The following is a 20,488-nucleotide window of genomic DNA, read 5'->3' as shown; positions in this document are numbered from 1 at the left end:
TTGCTGGAGTGTGGCGTGGAATCATGGAATGGTCTGGGTTGGAAGGGACTTTAAGGATCATCCAGTTCATGCCAGGGACACCTCCCACTATCCCAGGTTGCTCCAAGCCCCATCCAACCTGGCCTTGGACACTCCCAGGGATGGGGCAGCCACAGCTTCTCTGGGCACCCTGTGCCAGGGCCTCCCCACCCTCACAGCCAGGAATTCCTCCACAGTATCCCATCTAGCCCTGCCCTCTGGCAGTGGGAAGCCATTCCCTTGTCCTGTCACATCCGTCTAAACTCTTGAAAGGCAGCAGCACAGGTCAGGGAGCCAGAAAAACCTCTGGGACGTAATCCCGGTGCTGGGGAGGGTTTGCTTGGCCTCACCCTCTTGGAGAGGGTGCAGAACGGGGTTAATCCCCACTGTGGTGCTTCCCAGCCTGGCCCTGAGCTGCTGGAATGTGTGAGGGCAGGATGTGTTGGGCAGGTTCTCCTGGTGCTCCATGGCCAGAGGGGTTTCTGGGCTGGTGTGTGGGGGGTGGAAACTCCTTTTGTTCCACACTGAGAGAGAGAAAATATCTTTAATGTTGCAAAGTGTCTGACAAACACATTAACCTGTCCTTACCCCCATTTGTGGGACCAGCCCTGCTCCTGGGCAGTGCTGCTGGGTCAGCTCCCACCAAGGGCTTCCCACTGGGAATGACACAGATGAGCTTGGAGGTGGCACACGAAGGTCTGTGCTGTGACTCCGTGAGTGACATGGTTGATGTGTCAGACACGGCTCTGTGGGCAGGATCAGCAGGACACAGACCATTTGTGGTGCTCATCCCCTGGCAATATCCGTGTGGAGATGGTACTGGATATCCTGGTGTCCTGCCTGCTAACAAAACATTGCCTCAGCACTGCTGCCCGCTCAGCATTCCAGCTGAGAGCTCCGGGAATCGATGGAAATTAAACCTTGGCTGCCCAGTCTGCACCAAAACGTGTTTTCTTCCAGTGTATCCTTCTTTTTTTGTGGCTCAGAAGGGTTGGAAACCTAAATCCTGACTGGTTGTCTCACAAGGGATTGCCTGGATTCCATGGACAACACCACAGTGGGGTGTTAGTGCTGACTGAGCCTCTGGAAGTGCTGGGAGTTCTGAAGGGAGTCGTGTGTCCGTTCCTCGATGGGTTTTTGGGAACAAGACTCGTGTAATTTGCCTCTTCTCCCACTAATTCTTGGTCTCATTGCCCCTCTCTGCCTTATTCAGGAGCAGGAAGGTCTCAAAGATCCTACTCTAGGATCTAAGAGGGATTCTGGGAAGGAATTCCTTCCTGTGAGGGTGGGCAGGCCCTGGCACAGGTTGCCCAGAGAAGCTGTGGCTGCCCCATCCCTGGAAGTGTCCAAGGCCAGGTTGGACGGGGCTTGGAGCAACCTGGGCTGGTGGAAGGTGTCCCTGCCCATGGCAGGGGGTGGCACTGGAGGGGCTTTAAGGTTCCTCCCAACCCATTCCATGATTCCACGATCCTTAGTTCCCCCAGGTTTCCTAAGACAGGAAAGGAAAGACCCTGTGACGGGAGAGGGAGAGGGAAGAAGCTCCAAATCCTGGAGAGGGAGGATGCAAAGGTCCGACCCCCCATCCCGAGTGTGCCTGTGTAGGAAATGCCATTTTCCTGCTTTCCCAGCTTTCCCAGCTGCCTGCTCAGCTGGAGGGGGTGGATGTGATCCAGGGCTTTCCCGGCCAAGGAAGTCGAGGCCAGGTGGGCTCTGACACCTGCTTTCCCTGTTTGCTGGACACGGGGGCACCTCGGGAATGCGGGTCCCTCCAGGTGGGAATTGGGCCGGGAGCAGCTGTTGGGATTCATCTGTGCAAAGAAAAGCTTGGATTTTGTACAAAATAACCCCACGATGCAGCCTGTCAGAAAATCAGGAATTAAGTCTCCCGGTACGTTTGGATGCCTCTGCTTCTGTCACGGAACCCTTCCCTGAGATAATTCCCGGCTTTTCATTCCGTTATCCCGCTGGGGCAGTTGGAACTCGGGAACGGGCACCGGGCAGGATGGGAGTGCAAGGTGGAAATTCCAGGAGTTGTGTTTCCAGGCTCGTTTTCCATGGGGATTTGGGCCGGTGCCCTATGTTTGCCTCGTGGTTCCGTTATGAATCCCCTCTGTGGATGAACCGGGTTTGGTGGCTCTGGGAGGTCGGAGATGTGGAACATAAGGAATGCTGGGATGCTTTTCCAGGCTACCCTCAGAATCTGCAGCTCTCCAAGGGCTCGTCCAAGAGCTCCAGAGCTCCCGTGGTCTCTTAACAAAGGAAGAGGTGACAGTTATTCCCAGGATCTCCTGGTGAGCGGGAATTCTTGCCAATGAATCATCTCGGGCAAGTTTGGATAAATCCCCTGGGATGTTTTTACCCGAGGAGCCTCTGTTCCAAGTTTATCCTCTGACAGCGGGTGTTCCAGGAGGAGCAGCTGCCCTTTTCCTTGGAAAAATCTCTTTTTCCAGCCTCCAAGCCTTTGATTTGCTTGTTTAGGGATTATCCCGTGGTTTGCCTTGGTTTTCAGGTGAACCAGGATCGCACTGGGAAAAGTTGAGGTGAGGACAATGGGAATGAAGGGCTCGCCGGGAGCCGGCAGAGGGAGCGTGTGAGCCCAAACACTCCCCATTCCCTGCAAAACCGGGGGGGATTTCGGGAGAGGGGAGGAATCCCGCGGGCAAACCGACCCACTGAGCGGCTGCCCTTCGCTGCCGGGGCTCCTCAGGCCCCATTTGGGCAGCTTTTAAACCAGTGAAGCTGTTGGAAGGGTCATACTATTGTCCCAAAAAATTGAGGAGTCTCCAAATGCATCCACAACAAACGCAGGGGCTGCTGGATGGTGGAGGTTTGGGCTTTTTTAGCAGCGTTTGGCAGGAATGTTCCAGGATTGCAGGATGTTTAAGGATTGTCTTGGAGCCTTTTCTTTTTGGTGTGGTTTTATTAATAGTTACTATTATTAATATTTACTGTTAATATTTGATTAAGCTTTGGGGCCAATTCTGAGGCTTTGTCCTGTTATCATTAATAATAATATTCATATTATTGTTCTTGAAATGACACATTTCCCGGGGGCACCTCAAGTGTGGGGTCATTAAACTGCTGCCCCCCCTTGTTTTTACGAATCCTCCTCCAACATCAAACACCAGCCCCCTGGTTGGTATTCCAATAAATTATCCTGGAATAAACCTCCCCATCTTCCTTCTCCTTTGATTTTGTGGGAACACAGATCCAGCAGGATTTCTGTCCGGGTTGCTGTGCTGTTTGTGCAGGAAATGCTGCTGGGTGATGTTATATTACCACTTATTTTTTTTCTGAAAGCCTGGAAAAAAATGAGCAGGAATCTGGAATAGCTGAGTGTTGGCTCATCCCTGGGGAGGGAGGAATTCCTGGGAATTTTATACCTTTTTATTACCAATCAAAATCCAGCTGCAATGCTACTGTTCCAGTGTAAAATGAAGTCGTGGCCTTTGGAATTTGTCTCTGGAGCCTCTAAAAACGCTGTTTTAACACACAGGGAGTTGGTGCTGGGAGAGAAATATTGGAATTTTCAACCTTGGGCATGGAATTTCAGTGTCCTTAATTTTCCTGGGTGAAGCAAGGATTTATATGACAGGGGAAAAAAAGACCAATTTCCTGTTGAAAAGGGTAAAAAAAAAAAGGAAAAGCTCTTTTTCCAGGGGCTTGGAATTGCCTGGTTTGCAGGGATAAGGAGACCCCGTGTGCTGGTATTCCCGAGGGCTGGTATTCCCGAGGTCTCAGCAGCACAGACAGGATATTGCTCATCCCAGACATTCCCAGAGACTTTGTTTTCTTTTTTTGACTGAAATCTGCTTTGTTTTCCTTTTGATTTTCCAAAGGATCTTCTCCGTCTGGTGCAGGTTTTGGGACTGGAAATATCATCCTATTCAGTGATGATATCCCAAATCCCACAGTTCCCACGGGTCTTTCACTCCCTGTGCTGTTGCCTGTATAAAATACCATGCTTCTCCTAGGAAGCAGTGCTGGATTTTCCTCTTCTCTCCCTAAAAAAGGTCTCAGGTCCTGTAGGACAGAACCAGCGGGAGCAGGGAAAGCTGCCCTTGGAATCCGTGATGGCACCGCTGGGGAGGCACTGAAATTCCAGGGAAAATCACCCTTCCCAGGCAGGAACTTTACCTTGCCATAGGAATTTCCTCAAGGAACACAACCTTACAATCTAACACGTCTGTCTGGTGGAAGAGGGTTTTAATTTAACCTGGGGAAGAGAATCAGCCTGGAAGGTCTCAGTGTCCCCCGGTGCTCCCAGGGAGCTGCTGGCACGTGGGATGAGCAGCTCCAAAGGATGAGGGGGAGTCTGGAGCAGGTTGGAGACCCGAATTCCCATGGAGCTCCTGATTGCCAAGTGCAATTCAAGCCCTTTCTGTCCCAGCCCAGCCAGGGCTGGTCCTTCCCCACCCCTGGAATGTTTTTTCCCAGGTGAGGACACGGCTCCTCCGCCAGAGTTTGGAGAGAGGACTTTTTGTGGCGTGTGGAAATGAGCTCTGACTCAGGGCTCTGGCTCAGCCCCTTATTTTCATTCAACAACTTTCCCTTGGAGGCCTTTTTTCCCTTTGTTTTTTTTCCCTTAAAATCCTGTTGACGGTAAAAAAAAAAGGGAAGGTCAAAAGCCCTGCGGGTTCTGACACTTCCTAAAGCAGCTGGAAGCTGGGAGAAGAGGAGGCAGCTCGGGATGGGAGCCCCCAGTGCCACTCACACCTGAGATCCGGGGTCCATGGGGCCGGGAATGCTGCCTGCAGGTAGGAAAACCTGGGATCAGGAGGGGATTTGCAGGAGCAGGTTTGGCTTCAGCCCAGTGGGGTGATTTTTGCCTGCATTTAATATTCCTCGGCTGTTTGTTCCGGGTAATTATTAAGTGGAATAAACAGCAGGTTCTTAACTAATTTCAGGAGGGGGGAAAGGGAAAATTGAAGTGCTCTGGAAGGAGGAAAAGGTTTATGGAATGTTTTGCCAGCTGGCAGAGAGGCAGCTTTTAGGAGGGGGCAGGCAAATTCCAGCAGTGCCGGCACGGCTCCGTTCCATTGCCCTTCCAGCTTTTCCTGACGGGTTATTTGAAGCAATTCCTCCTTGCTCTGACTTTAGGCTGATTCCTGAAATGTTCTCCTGCTGGAATCTGACGGCATTCCTCCAGGACCAGGGTGCAGAACGGGATGTCTGGGGGGGTTGTATTGGGCTTGGCAGCGATCAATCCGAGCGCAGGGCTCTGGGATCCATCCCAGAATTACCTGGATTGCAGGTACTTTTGGATGAGGCACAACTGCTGCAATCCCTTTATTGCAGCTTTCTGAGTGCTGAGAGATTCACTTCCAACCTGCAGCCTGGCAGGGAGCACCTGGAGCAGGGGGAGAGCACGTCCGGCATCCCCCCGAAAGGGAGGAGCACAGCTCTGCTCCTGGGAGAACTCAGCACAGGAGGGGGATTTTCTGCCCTGGGTGTGCTGAACGGGGGCTGGCTGGGAGGCTTGAGCTCTTTCCTGCTGGGATTCCTTTTCCTTTTCCTGTATTGGAGCAGGGTTGTGGGACTTGGCAATCCAGGGCTGGTTATTCCCAGCCCATTCCAACCAAAACGTGCCTCCAGGCCAGGCCGAGCCCGAAGGGTTATTTTGGCAGCAAGTTGCCTTTTGGCAGCTGAGGTTATTGCTGGTCTTGTTTCCCTTAAGGAAAACACCAGTGGGGGTGTGAAAACTCCAGGAATGGTCATTCCCTGTGCTCAAACATTTAGGAAATGAGGATTCAGCAGAGTGGGTGCTTTGGAATATTTATGAGCTTGGTAAGAGCTGACAGAGCTCAGTGGAGCTTCCCCATCCATGGATCTGCTGCTCCAGGGATCGAGGGGTTTCCCTGCTCCTCCCAAAATCAGCTCAATTAGCTAAAATCAGCCTGTGACCAGCCTGCTGTGCTGTGTTGTTCCCGAGCCAGCTCCAGAGGGTTGGAATTGGGATTTAGTAGTTGGAAAAGCCCTCTTTCCAGTGGGTGTTCGTTCCTGCACTTCTCCAGCAGGAATGGGATAAGGATTTAAGGGACAGATAAAAGCTGTCAGGATCACACATGGTGTTAACAACCCCCTTGGCATCGTCATCCCAGGATCCCATTGTCCCTGAGCTGGAGCAAACCCCTGCTGCCCGGGGTCCGGGGTGGGTTTGGGGTGGGAAGCACCTCCTGGGGGACTGTGCTGCCCTGTTTTCCCAGGCTGGGGAATTCCAGATAGGGAATGACCACCTGCCTCCATCCTGAGGCCATTCCCAGGCTGGAGAGCAGCACACCCGGGGGTGCTTTTGCTTGGAAAAGCCCCAACCCGCTGGTTTTCCAGTCTTTTTTAGCCCAGCTCCAGTTCCCTTTTGTTTTTCCCCATTTTCCATTCCTCAGTGCCTGGGAATGTGCTGCGTAAGGAGGTTTCCTGGCAGCAGCTCCCATGTCAGTGTTTGGTTCCAGCCTCTCCCTGTCACCACGTCTCTCCAGGGGGATTCCTGGCACGGGAGAACGTGCGGAGCAGCCGCCGGGATGGGAGCTCGGAGCGGGATCCTGCCGTGGCTGCTCCCAAAGAGTGGCAGCCCCGGGGGTTTTCCAGAGCTGCTTCCTCAGGGAACCTGACAGAAGTGGTGGCTGGTGCTGTCACATGGCATTTTCCTGGAATTAGTTGGCATGGGAAGCTTTCCCACTCTGTCTGCCATTCCCATGGCTCCTCCACTCTGGCTGTGCCGGGATGGGAAAACCCTGGATGTGGCTAGAAGGTTGTAACAACAGCTTAGGTGGTTCCTGATAAATAAACATGGTTTTAATCAGGTTTGTAATCCATGTTTATAGGGTTTCGTGGGTTTTATTTATCAGGATATTTAGATATCAGGATATTTATCCTGATAAATTTCATTTAGAGGCCACATTTATAAATCAGGTTCATAATCCACATTTATGGGATTTAATGAGATCTATTTATCAGGATAAATATCCTGATAAATCAAGTTTATAAATCAGGGTTATAAAGCCACATTTATAAATCAGGTTCGTAATCCACATTTATGGGGTTAATGAGGTTTATTTATTAGGATATTTTAGTATCAGGATATTTATCCTGATAAATAAACCATGACACTGAATAACTGAAGTTCCTTCCTGGATTTTCTGTGATAGTGAGAGTTTGGTAAAAATGATAATAATGTTCTTGTCTTGAAGTATGTTGGGAAAAAGCTGTGTCTTGTCTTCCCTCTCGAGGAGTGGGATTGATTCCTGGGCTTGCTGCTGGTGGGATTTGTCCCGTGGAGCGCGTGGGTCTGCATCCCGTATTTATATTTATCCTGATAAATAACCCATGTTTATAAATCACATTTGTATGGTTTGATGTGGTTAATTTATCAGGATATTTGTATATCAGAATATTTATTTATTTATTGCCAAGGAGCCAAAACGGGTTGGCAGCTTCCTGGGAAATAAGGTCGAGGGATTTGTTTTCCAGCCATGGATTTAGCCTCCCCCTGTGCCACGTGCCCCTGGTTAAGGTGGATTTATGGGATGAGGTGTTTCTGTCATCAATCTGTTACCTTATACTTGAGATGTCCTGGAGAGCTGGAGGCACAACCTTTGATCCCCCAGCCTTCCATAAATCCCAGGGATTTGCTGTCCTCACCTGCTGCCAGCGGGAACTGTGTGCAAAAAAAACCAAGGGAAGGGGGGTGTTGAAGGAAAACGGGACTGGGAATTACCCCCCGGGAAGTTTGGGGTAAAACAGGCTCGGTGGCAAAACTGCTTTCCCAGGGGTGGGAAGGTCACTGTTCCTAAACCATCTCCCACATCTCCAAAGCTTTGCAAAACCAGGGAGTTCCTAAACCATCTTCACCCTGCTCCTGCAAAACCCAGCTGTTCCTAAACCATCTCCAAAACTCTCCAAAGCTTTGCAAACCCAGGAGTTCCTAAACCATCTCCAAAGCTTTGCGAAACCCACATGTTCCTAAACCCTCTCCCCAACCATCTCCAAAGCTTTGCAAACCCAGAAGTTCCTAAACCATCTCCAAAGGTTTGCAAAACCCCGGAGTTCCCAAACCATCTCCCAGGCTCTGCACACCCCGGAGTTCCCAACCCATCTCCAAAGCTCTGCACACCCCGGAGTTCCCAACCCATCTCCAAAGCTTTGCACACCCCGGAGTTCCCAACCCATCTCCAAAGCTCTGCACACCCCAGAGTTCCCAACCCATCTCCAAAGCTTTGCACACCCCAGAGTTCCCAACCCATCTCCAAAGCTTTGCACACCCTGGAGTTCCCAAACCATCTCCAAAGCTCTGCACACCCTGGAGTTCCCAACCCATCTCCAAAGCTCTGCACACCCTGGAGTTCCCAACCCATCTCCCAGGCTCTGCACACCCTGGAGTTCCCAACCCATCTCCAAAGCTCTGCACACCCTGGAGTTCCCAACCCATCTCCAAAGCTCTGCACACCCTGGAGTTCCCAACCCATCTCCAAAGCTCTGCACACCCTGGAGTTCCCAACCCATCTCCAAAGCTCTGCACACCCCGGAGTTCCCAACCCATCTCCCAGGCTCTGCACACCCTGGAGTTCCCAACCCATCTCCCAGGCTCTGCACACCCTGGAGTTCCCAACCCATCTCCCCCCCCTCCCAGGCTCTGCACCCCCGTCCTGCCCCGGGTGTTTGTGGTGGCAGAGCTTGACCGAGATGTGTGGTGTGAATGTGAACCCTCGCAGGTGTATTCCTGGTGCTCCCAGTTCTCCTGTGACCCCCCTTGTCCCGTTTTCCCCGTTCCAGCAGTGGAGTGGGATGCCATGGCCAGCTCCTCGGACAGTGAGGACGATGGGTTCATGGCCGTGGACGCCGAGGACGCCGCGGCCGAGGGGACGATGGAGCAGGAGGAGGAGCCCCAGGCCGAGCTGGAGCTGGAGGAGAGCAGGCACAGCAGATCCATGCTGGAGCTGCCGGAGGAGGTGCTGGAATACATCCTGTCCTTCCTGTCTCCCTACCAGGAGCACAAAACCGCCGCCCTGGTGTGCAAGCAGTGGTACCGGCTGATCAAAGGTGGGCAGGGCAGGGGTTGGGGCTGCGGGGACGGGGTTGGGGGCCTGCCTCTGGCTGAGCCTCAGCTCTTGCTTTCCCCTCAAACTCTGGGATCTGACTCCTGGAGAATCCCAGCCCAGCCCCTCAGCCCCTTTTGGGGCGTGAAACCCGTGGAGGGTGTGAACCCCCCGCGCTGGAGCTGTCCAGGGCCAGGTTGGATGGGGCCTGGAGCCACCTGGGATAGTGGGAGCTTCCACCCATGGCAGGGCATGGGAATGGATGAGCTTTGAGGTCCCTTCCACCCCAAAACCCCCAAAGCCCAGGACAGAGCCCCTCCATTTGCTGCACCGGGATGCTCCCAGTGGTGGCTTTGCATCCCAGCCCCATTCCCAGTGTCCCATGTCTAACGTTGGCTCTATGTTGGCCTCTTGCTCAGTCCTGAGCATTCCCAGAGCTGCTGCTCCCAGCTGGAACAGCCCCGTGCCTGGTTCCTGCAGCTCTGCAGGGGATCAGTGGGATATCAAACCTACATTAATACATATTCACACTTCCTGAAAGAGCAGCCCTGAGCCACAGATCCTGCACTCTGCCTCCTGCCAAAGCCTCGGGGGGATATTTTAATGCTGCATGTGGATGATACAGCAAATAAGGAGGGAAAGTTGGACGAGGATCCAAACAAAACCCTCTGCTTCCCTTTGTTTGAATGCGCTGGGTGATTCCTGTTGTGATTCTGACACTTCAATCACAAGCTTCATTTAAAAAACAAGGAGTTTAAGGAGAGACCACAGGTAAATCCGCTGGGATTTAACCGCAGAGGGGAACTCGTTTCTTCTGGAAAACGTGGAGCCAGGATGCCTTTGGCAGTTGTGTGGGGTGGTGGCTCGTTTGTGGACTCTGCACACCTGGAAGCATTGCTCAGATTCCAGGCATTTCCCACTTTGCCCAGAGTTTAACAGGAAGAAGCTTAAAAACAGGAGCACTGCCCAAAGTTACTCTTTTCTGCGTAATTTTGGGGCACCAACAGCCCACACCCCTGTGGAAAGGTCTTTTCCAAGTGCTGGCCTTTCCTTGGCTGGTTCCTGGAGCAGCCTTAGGAGCTGCAAAGGATGCAGCTGGAATGGCCAAACACCTGAGATTCAGCCCAAACTGTGGGAAGCACCCCTGGAGCAGGGGGGGACGAGCATCCCGAGGCCCAGCGTGGCTCCAGGCTCAGTCCCAGGGGGACTGGGCCACTCTGGGGCAATTCCAGCCAAAAAGGGAGTGAATTCCCACCTGTGAGCTGTGCCCAGCGAGGTCACTCAAGGGGAACAGTGGATTTGTTCTCTCCTGCCTCAGTTTTCCTGTTTGCCAGGACACAGCTGCTGGGAAATCCTATGGCTCACATTCCCGTTCCCGTGTGACTCTCGGGAATCAGCTCCTTGAGGACCCTGGGCTGGATTTTTTTATTAAAAAAACCCTTCCTGCTTTATATCCTGGAGTGGGATTTCTTGCTGGGGGTGTTCCTGGCCTGTCAGGAAGCAAATCCTTGGGGGAAAAGCTCTTGGCAGTTGTGGCATCCTCAGTGCAGGTGCCACCGAGCATCTGCTGAGCTGCTGCTGCCACAAACCTTCTCCAGAGCCTTTTCTCTCCACAGGGAGCAGCCCCTCATCCCTGTTCCCAAGCAGAAATCCTGGCAGCTCCATGAGGAGCCTGTTCCCAGCTAAATCCACTTCCTCACACAGCTGACGAGGAATCTTTTCATGCTGATTTTTGTCCCTGATGTCTCCTCACCAATCTTTTTAAGGAGAACAGCGTCAGGCTTATTATCAAACCTGTCTGTCTGATGGGAGAGGAGTTTTATTTGAAGTGGGGGAGAGAATAAGCCTGGAAGTCTGAGTATCTCCCTGAAGGCCCCTCGGTGCTCCCAGGGAGCTGCTGGCACGTGGGATGAGCAGCTCCAAAGGATGAGGGGGAGTCTGGAGCAGGTTGGAGACCCGAATTCCCGTGGAGCTCCTGATTGCCAAGTGCAATTCAAGCCCTTTCTGTCCCAGCCCAGCCAGGGCTGGTCCTTCCCCACCCCTGGAATGTTTTTTCCCAGGTGAGGACGCGGCTCCTCTGCCAGAGTTTGGAGAGAGGACTTTTTGTGGCGTGTGGAAATGAGCATTCCCTGGACATAATGTGCATCCACAGTCCAAAAACTGATTATCCTTTGTCCCCTGAGGCTCCTGAAGGGAAGGGAAGCTGCTCCTCGGGGTGGGATGAGGGAGCACCAGGATTGTGGGGCAGCAGAGCGGGCTGGGAGCTCTGCAGAGCTGAAAGGCTTCCTGCCTTTCACCAAGGCTCTGCTTCCCAAGCTGGAGCTCCGGGGATGTCATGACCTGGGTCAGTGAGTGTTGCTGATCTCCACGTTTCCAGAGTCCCTTTCCTTTATTCCCTCTCCTCCTCCAGTTCCCGGCGTGTTTGTCCCCTCAGTGCAGGGCTTCTCTGGGGCTGCTGGGGCTGTGCAGGCACAGTTTGTCCCTGCCATGTCCCACACTTTGCTGACAATGTGCTTTCCTCCCCAGGTGTGGCCCATCAGTGTTACCACGGGTTCATCAAGGCAGTGCAAGAAGGGAACATCCAGTGGGAGAGTCGCACTTATCCCTATCCCGGCACCCCCATCACCCAGCGCTTCTCACACAGTGAGTACCTGCTGGGGACAGCTCTGTCCCCTCCTCTGGGGGGGAAACTGCATCCAGGGGGTTCCCACTGCATCCCTCGGGATGTGGCAGTGCCACACTTCCCCTCACTGTGGGAATTCCAGCACTTTACACGAGAACAGGGATTTGGGAGCTGCTGGTCGTGGCTGTGGGCCTGCTGATCTTTCTGCAGCTCCCCTTCTTAGCATTAAGGTTGGAAAAGCCCTCCAAGATCTCACAGTCAGCTGTTAACGAGGTCACCCCCAAACGTGTCCCCAGGTGCCACATCCACACGTTTTCTGAGCACTCCCAGGGGTGGGGACTCCACCACCTGCCTGGGCAGCTGTGCCAGTGCCTGACCACGCTTTCCAGGAAGGAATTTTCCCAATATCCAATCTAAACCTCCCCTGGCACAGCTGGAGGCCGTTCCCTCTCCTCCTGTCCCTTGTTCCCTGGGAGCAGAGCCCGACCTCCCCCGGCTCCCCCCTCCTGTCAGGGGGTTGCAGAGCCAGAAGGTCCCCCCTGAGCCTCCTTTTCTCCAGGCTGAGCCCCCCCAGCTCCCTCAGCTGCTCCTGCTGCTCCAGCCCCTTCCCAGCTCCCTTCCCTTCCCTGCACACGCTCCAGCCCCTCCTTGTCCGGAGGGTCCCAGCGGTGCCCCGGGATCGGAGCCTGAGCTTTGTGTCCCCTTTGCCACTGGACTCGAGTCATTCCTGTCTGAGTTTAGGGAAGTGCAGCACTCAGGGGTGTTCACCAGCTGCTTGCACAGATCCTGTACATCTGTGAGGAAGTCTGGGAAGGGGCTGACTGTGCTGGATTCCGAGTGAACTGGAGCTGCTGGAGCGTTTGGGGATGGGAGCGAGCGATTCAGTTGGCAGCGCTGCTGAACGTGGGGCTGAATTCTTCCCCTGCTTCCGAGTTTCTGGAAGGGAACAAAAAAGGAAAAGATACTTAAATAAAGTATCTTTGAGGGAAAGATACTGAAATAAAGCTTATTCTTTGTAGTGCAGTGGCATCGAGCTGCCAAAAAACATGACCAAACTTCTGTCCCATGGCTCTGGCGCTGGGTCTGAGCCCCCGGGAGGCAGCTCTGTCACGGAGCAAATTCCATTTTTCTAAGGAAAAGCAAACACTGGAGCAAGCCCTGCAATTCCAAGAGCAATCAGGCATCACATTTTCATCTTCCCAAGCAATAATTTATGAAGCAACCCTCGCTCAGCCTCCTGCCAAGACAAGTCCAGGAGATGCTGTGGGAAACTGTGGTGAAGTCACTGTGCTCCTCTGAGAATTCCTTGTCTTCCTGAAGGATAAAAAAGGCACCACGGTTCATCCCTCATTTTTAAGCAGCCATGTTAGTGAAGTTCTTATTAATGACTTCAAGATTTCCACTATTTCCCCTCAGTCTGAGCAGCGGTTTTGTACTGGGGGGTGCTCAGGCCGGGTAGAAATTCCCTGGAAAGGGCTCAGAATTGCTCCTTTAATTTCTCCTGCTGCCCATCACGGGCTTGCTCCAAGTGTGCTGCTGTTGCACTTGACCCCAAGCGAGCTGTGTCCCTAAATGCAGTGCCCCTGGAGCGTGGCAGCCGTGGTAGCCTCTCTCCATGTCAGCCTTGTTCCGTGCCACAGCCGGGCTGTGCTCGGCCCCTCTGGAAGGTTATTGATGCCCCTTGTGTGCCCACAGCTGGTCTGGATTCACTTGTTTGCTGACTGAAAGGCCTGGGGTTGGGAGCAGACCCCCAGACCCTCAGCCCCTGCTTTCCCTGGGGCACATTCCCTGTTTGGGGGCGGATTCCAGCGTTAAACCCCAGCCACAAACCATTAATTTCGGCAGTTCGGAGTGAATCTCTGAGCTCCCGCCTGGAATCCCAAGGTGTGGTGAGCTGAGGTGAAGGAAACAGGACGTTTGGAGAGGGAGGGCTCCCAAAGCCATTTTTTAGGGATGAGTGATTGCCAGTTTTTGTGGGAAGACGTCATGGCCCAGGCACGAGCCGCTGGAAGCCAGCGGTGCCGTCAAAGGGGCTCTGTGTCTCTTCCAAGAATTGTTAGAACTATCCTGGGAGCATCAAAGGACCAGGGAGGGAATTTTAAGCAGTTAGAGGTCACTGTGTCTGCTCTCCATCCTGAAGGGATCCAGAAAAACTGTTTGCTAAGGAATAAGGAGCGGAAGGTCCTGCCGAGGGCAGGGAGCAGGGATCACACAGCTGATGACTATGGATGAGCTGTCGCTTTTCCAAAGGATTGGATGGAAGCTGCAGGACAGGAAACATCAGTAATGCTGATTTCTTAGATCTCAGTGGACAGGTTTAGGGGTAGAAATGCTCTGTATCTGGGGTTTTTTAAAAACCAGGTCAATGTTTGCAGCAAACACCGGATTCTTTCCCGTCCCGAGGTCAGAACCTGCCAGTTCATAGCAGGGCAGTGACTCACAGGGTGACATCACTGCCCAGAGTCAAAGCCTGTCAGGAGGCTCAGGAATGCAGCCCGGGAATGCTGTGCCAGGAATATCGATCCTCTGCTGGGGGAGTGACTGATCAGAAATGCTCAATTGGTTTGTTTGGGTTCCACTCAGTCTGGGGTTCTGCACCTCTGGGAGGAGTAATTAAAGCAATTAATGGGTTCACAAACCGGTCTGGAGGGAGTGGGAAAAGCTGGAATGTTTGTTTTACAGGATGGGCTGCTTTTCCAGCAGAGCTGCAGCTCCTCCCAGCACCCAGCCTTCCTCAATTTTTTGGCTGATTTTTGGCTGTACTTGGTCCCTGCACTGCAAGGGGCAGGGAAATGGTATTTTAGGGAATGAGGAGATGGATGTATGGATAGATCTGGAGATAGGAGGAGACAGGGTGACAGATGGGGGTGTCCAGCCTGGAAGAGAGAAGGCTCCAGGAAAGAAGCCTAAAGGGGCTCCAGGAAAGCTACAGAGGGACTTTGGACAAGGGATGGAGGGACAGAGCAAGGGGAAGGGTTTTAAACTAAAAGAGGGGAAATTTAGATGGGATATTGGGAATAAATCCTTCCCTGAGAGGGTGGGGAGGCCCTGGGAAAGGAGAATAAACCAACAGGGCCTGGAGTGTGATTCAGTGACCCTATAAACTGTATGAAGCAGCTTAGGGAGGGTCAGTGAGCTGAGAACCTTAATCAGAGCTAATCTAATTAATTACAAGCTTCTAAGGCACTTTTCTCTGCTCTTCAGGAGCAGCTCTGCTTGAGGGGATAATCCTCTTGGAAGGTTCTTCTGGCTTTCCCCTGGTCAGGGAGAGCCCTGAGCCAGCCCTGGGTTTATGGAGTCAGGGCAGCCCGGCTGCTTTTGTCCTGGGTGGAATCCAGGAGGAAAAGCCAATGATGTTGGGGTGTCACCCTGGGGTGACCCTGCTGGGAACAGGCACCTCCAAACCTCTGCAGCTGGACAGGGAGACAAAACACATCCAAGGTTCCTGGGCCGGGATCAGGAGTGGGAGAGATCCCTCCCCCATCACCTCCTGGGAACCAGACCCAGACTGGGGACAGGAATTGGATTGTTGCTGACAAAAGCAGAGCAGGAGAATGAGAAGTGAAACCCACCCTAAAAACCCCTTCCCCCCCCTCCCTCCTTCCCCAGCTCTCCCTCCTCCCTCCAGCGGATTCGGGAATGGGGTCGGGTCGGTCCATCCCACGTTGTTCCTGCCCCTGCTCAGGGAGAGCAGTCGGAGCCCTTCCCCTGCTCCCTGGGGTCCTTCCCACGGAGACAGTTCCCCAGGGACTCCTCCAGCCTGAGTCCATCCCCTGGCAACAGTTTTCCAGGAGCTGCTGCCACGGGGGGCACTTTTCCATGGGGTCAGTCCTTCAGGAACTGCTCCAACACGGGTCCCCACAAGTCCCTCCAGGAAACCTCTTCCCAGGGATCCAAGGATCCTGCCAGGACCCCGCTCCAGCCTGGGCTTCCCACAGGGTCACAGCCTGTCCTGGGCATCCCCCTGCTCCCTGTGGGCTCCTCCCCAGGTTGCAGCTGGATCCATGATCCATCCTGGGCTGCAGCTGGATCCATGATCCATCCTGGGCTGCAGCTGGATCCATGATCCATCCTGGACTGCAGGTGGATCCATGATCCATCCTGGCTCTCTCTGGGCTGCAGGGGCTCAGCTGCCTCTCCCTGGGCTTCCCCATGGAATCTCATGGGAATCCCAGCTCTGGCCCCTGGAGCAGCTCCTGCCCCTGCTCCTGCCCTGCCCTGGGCTCTGCAGAGCTGTTCCTCTCACACATTCCTGTTCCTCTCCTCTCTGCACTCGATTCCATCTGCACAAGAACCTTTTCCTCCTTAGCTGTGTTATCCCAGAGGGGTTCCCACCATCCCTGCTGGGCTCAGCCTTGGCCAGCGGTGGGTCCGTCCTGGAGCAGCTGGAATTTGGGGAATGGGGGAAGCTTCTGGCAGCTTCTCACAACCCACCCCCCAAAACCCCCTCTGCCAAGCCCTTGGACACCAACACCCCCCAGAGCAGGGCAGTGCCAGCTGTGCTGATGGTTGTGTTTGCTGTTCCAGCTGTGCTGATGGCTGTGTTTGCTGTTCCAGCTGTGCTCACAGCCCTGTTTGCTGTTCCAGCTGTGCTCACAGCCCTGTTTGCTGTTCCAGCTGTGCTGATGGCTGTGTTTGCTGTTCCAGCTGTGCTCACAGCCCCCTTTGCCGTTCCAGCTGTGCTGATGGCTGTGTTTGCTGTTCCAGCTGTGCTCACAGCCCTGTTTGCTGCTCCAGCTGTGCTCACAGCCCCCTTTGCCATTCCAGGTGCGTGTTACTACGACCCCAACCAGTCCATGTACGTGTTCGGGGGCTGCACCCAGAGCAGCTGCAACGCCGCCTTCAACGACCTCTGGAGACTCGACCTCAACAGCAAGGAGTGGATCCGGCCCCTGGCATCAGGTGAGACGTGCCAGGACCTCAGCCCCTCGCCTGGCTGCTCGGGTTTAGTGTTTTTGTGGGGGTTTTGTCACTGTCTGACTGAGGTTTGGGTTATATCCTGGCAAAACACGGCGTTCTGTGCATATCCGTGTGCTTGCAGCACCGTGTTGGGTTGGTTTTCTCTGGAGCAGGTGCTGGTTCCTGTCCCAGGATGAGGGACACTTGTTCAGCTGTGAGAGCCCAGGCTGATAAGGCTGAGAAAACTGGGATTGTTCAGCCTGGAGAAGGCTGAGGGAGAAGACTGAGACTTGGGATTGTTCAGCCTGGAAAAGGTCCAGAGAGTTGGGATTGTTGAGCCTGGAGAGAGATGGTTCCAGGGATGCCTCAGAGCCCCTTCCAGTGCCTAAAGGGGCTCCAAGAGAGCTGGAGAGGGACTTTGGACAAGGGCCTGGAGTGACAGGACAAGGGGGAATGGTTTTAAACTAAAAGAGGGGAAATTCAGGTGGGTTATGGGGAATAAATCCTTCCCTGGGAGGGTGGGGAGGCCCTGGCACAGGTTGCCCAAAGAAGCTATGGCTGCCCCATCCCTGGAAGTGTCCAAGGCCAGGTTGGAGCAGCCTGGGCTAGTGGAAGGTGTGGAACTGGATGAGCCTTAAGGTCCCATCCTGTGATTCCATGATGAGAGTTGTTGTCCCAAAGCTGAGGTTTTCCTTCCTCCCTCCAGTAGGAGCCGTTTGAGGGGTGGAGGAGACGAGCTGAGCGAGGGGGGCTGTAGGAAAGCAGGTCCATCCCTGCAGTCCCTGTGCCCTCAGCAGGCAGGGAAACCCCCCAAACCATCTCCACCCCTGGTCTTTGTGCTCCGAGCGTCCCCCAGGGCACACTCGTGTTCCTGGTGCTTCTGAATTCAACTGAAAAAATGGGGAAAAAAGCAAAGCACTGGGGAAGCTCTTGGGGCAGGGGGGAAGGAAGGGTTAAACCAGGGGTTTTGGCAAAGGCTTGGTGTTTAACCAAGAGCAGGGAGGAGGAAGGAGCTCAGCACCAGCCCAGCCTGGCCCTTCTCCACAGGCTCCTTGGGGCTTCCTCGGATCTGTTTGCTCCTCTGACACTGCAAAATCCAGATGTTCCTGTGTCATGGTGTTCCATGGGACCTCCTGCTGTCCCACTGAACTGTTCACACATCCCTTGGTGCTTGGATCAACCCACACTGCACTGCCAGGAGCAGCTCTGCATCAGGGGATAACCCTCTGGGAGGGTTCTTCTGGTCAGGGATCCCCCAGGTTTTATGGAGTTGGGGCAGCCTGGCTGCTTTTCTCTCATCCAAACCCAGGGGGGAAAGAAAATGATCTTTGTTTTTCCCCCCAGAACAGGATTTTGCTCTGATTTTTGCCCTGCACAGCCCTGTGTGATCCCCACGGGGGAGAGCTAAGGAGGGAGAAAACAAAGCTCAGCCTTCCCACGGGTGTGGAAACTGGGTCCTGCCGACCCTCCATCCCGGGCTGGAGCGTTCCCCCGCTGCCCAGGGGTGGAGAGGAGCAGCATAAACAGGATGCTGGGAGCTGCAGACCTCTGCTCCGAGCCAGCCCTCCCATTCCTGCAGCCGGCGGGTCCTTCCGCGGGCTGAATGCGGGGCACGACTCGGGCACTCGGGGCTTCCCAGAGTCACGTTCCCACTGCCTCCCTGGCAAAGCACGCTCCTGGAGGAACAGCTCCTGTGGGAATACGTGTCAGAGTTAAGTCCCACGGGAAGATCCCCCGAGGAAATATTTCTGCGTGTTGTCATGAGCGAGATGGGATCGCAACTGAAACTCCGGCCCCGGGAACGCTCCTGCTCCCGGGCTTCCAGAGGGATGAGTCACCCCACCGTGTGCCTGGGGTTGGATCTCGATCCTGCTTGGGTTTGGATGCCCTTAACCAGAGGGTTGGCACCGGCTGCCTGGGAAAGAATAGTGACTGGAGGGGGCAAAAGGGAGAGCTTTGAAATCCGGGATTGGGATGGAAATGAGGCGGGAGGGGTTTGATTGTAAAACAAGAGCTGACAGTGATTGATGAACACTCATTATGTGGGTCCTTAATTGCTGGTGGAGGTGGAGGAGGAGTTCCCACACCTGCCCTGTGGACTCTCTAGGATTTTACTCCAGTGAGGCTCCAGCTCTTTCCCAAGGCCAGTTTTCCCTTGGAGAGGTTCCGTCACACTCCACGTGTTCCCTCATTAAGTATCTTATCTAATGAGTGCTTTGGAATAGGAGTGTGGTGTCTCAGCTGAGCTGGAACAGTTTCACCCCTTCCCCTCTCTGAGAGGCTTTTCCAGGAGAAAACACCCTTTTTGTTGTTGTTGTTGTTTGTTCCTCCCTGTTTTCGTTGGGGTTTTCTGGCTCCCGGGCATTCCATGACATCAGAGCTGGATAATTCATCTCCAGCCTGAGCTGCTCTGCTTCAGCTGGCAGTAAATATTTAGCCTTCAAACACATAATTGGCCTGGGTTTCTTTAGTCTCAGAGACGGAGGAGGGAGATTATTACATCAAAACCCCCTAATTTTTGAGGTTTCAAAGTAATTTTTTTGCTTGGATCTGAACCAACGGCCCTGACTCGTGACTGAGAAGGCTGGAGCAGCTCCAGGGAGTCACTGCCTGGCTGTTAGGGAGAGCTTTTGGTGGGGCTGGATGCTCTGGGAAGGAGGGGGTTAGGCAGCAGGATCCCTGCTTTAGGAAGGTGCCTCCCAGCTCTTCTCCCTCGAGCTCTCCAGGCCCCTCTGGAGCTGCTTCCCACCCCTTCCACTCCCACAGCCGAGTCCTGCCGGAGCATTTTGTGTGGGAAGCTGCAGAGTTATCCCAGGGTAGGTGGTCCCTGGGAGGAGGTGCCTTTCTCCATGTGCTGGGGGTGCTTTTTGCCTTCATTTGCATAATTAACCTGGGCAGTTGTTGGAATTGGAGCCCATCCCTGCCCAGGAGATCCTGATGGAGGGCTGGGGGTGGTTTATGCTGGAATCTGTTGATCCAGCTGGAGGCAAGGGTTAGTTCCCACAAGGTTTCAGTGGTGATAGTCTCTGGTGCTCCCCAAAAATGAGCTGAAACAGCCAGGAAAGAAACCAAAATCGATTTGAAACGGAGACTCCCAGGACTTTCAATACCTGAACAGGCTCCAAGGAGCTGGAGGAGGACTTGGGACAAGGGATGGAGTGACAGGACAAGGGAATGGCTTCCCACTGCCATAGGACAGGATTAGATGGGAGATTGGGAAGAAATCCTTCCCTGTGAGGGTGGGGAGGCCCTGGCACAGGTTGCCCAGAGAAGCTGTGGCTGTCCCATCCCTGGAAGTGTCCAAGGCCAGGTTGGACAGGGCTTGGAGCAACCTGGGATAGCAAAAGGTGTCCCTGCCCATGGCAGGGGTGGCACTGGATGGGCTTTAAGGTCCCTTCCAAGCCAACCCATCCTGGGATTCTGTGCCTCAGTGCCACGGGAGCTGCAGGGTCTGTGGGGAGGCCTTTGCCAGGAGGGTGCTGATCCCTGGGTTTGGCTGAGCAGGGATCCAGTCCTGGATCCCCTGGTGGCAGGGAAGGTTTGTCCTGTTTCCACACAGGTCTGTCCAACACCCCTGGGGATTCCCCTTCCAGCTCTGTGCCGTGACAGCTCCTGGAAGGCTTAAAAGCAGAGACCTTCAGCCTGAAGGTTTGTGCTTCAAACCTCCTGGGTGGTCAGAACAGCCGGCAGTGAGTGTGCCAGCACCTTCTCCTGCTGCAGTGAGTGTGCCAGCACCTTCTCCTGCTGCAGTGAGTGTGCCAGCACCTTCTCCTGCTGCAGTGAGTGTGCCAGCACCTTCTCCTGCTGCAGTGAGTGTGCCAGCACCTTCTCCTGCTGGCAGTGAGTGTGCCAGCACCTTCTCCTGCTGCAGTGAGTGTGCCAGCACCTTCTCCTGCTGCAGTGAGTGTGCCAGCAC

The 20,488-nt window shown here is 54.1% G+C and overlaps 1 protein-coding gene across 2 annotated transcripts in view; it reads left to right on the top strand.

Moving 5' to 3' along the window:
• Positions 1 to 20,488, top strand: part of FBXO42 (F-box protein 42) — a 44,599-nt gene that overhangs the window by 5,782 nt on the left and 18,329 nt on the right. The window contains exons 2-4 of one of the 2 annotated variants that reach the window (XM_064678817.1): positions 8,788 to 9,054; positions 11,577 to 11,693; positions 16,441 to 16,575. In XM_064678817.1, coding sequence (XP_064534887.1) covers positions 8,805 to 9,054; positions 11,577 to 11,693; positions 16,441 to 16,575 — 502 coding nt within the window. In that variant the 5' untranslated portion in view covers positions 8,788 to 8,804. The remainder of the gene's footprint in view (positions 1 to 8,787; positions 9,055 to 11,576; positions 11,694 to 16,440; positions 16,576 to 20,488) is intronic. The other variant, XM_064678818.1, reaches the window with a different exon arrangement.

This window comes from Pseudopipra pipra, chromosome 22 (genome assembly GCF_036250125.1).
Source record: "Pseudopipra pipra isolate bDixPip1 chromosome 22, bDixPip1.hap1, whole genome shotgun sequence".
Classification (NCBI taxonomy): domain Eukaryota; kingdom Metazoa; phylum Chordata; class Aves; order Passeriformes; family Pipridae; genus Pseudopipra; species Pseudopipra pipra.
Note: the sequence above shows the minus strand (reverse complement) of the source record. Positions and strands in the feature narration are given on the sequence as shown.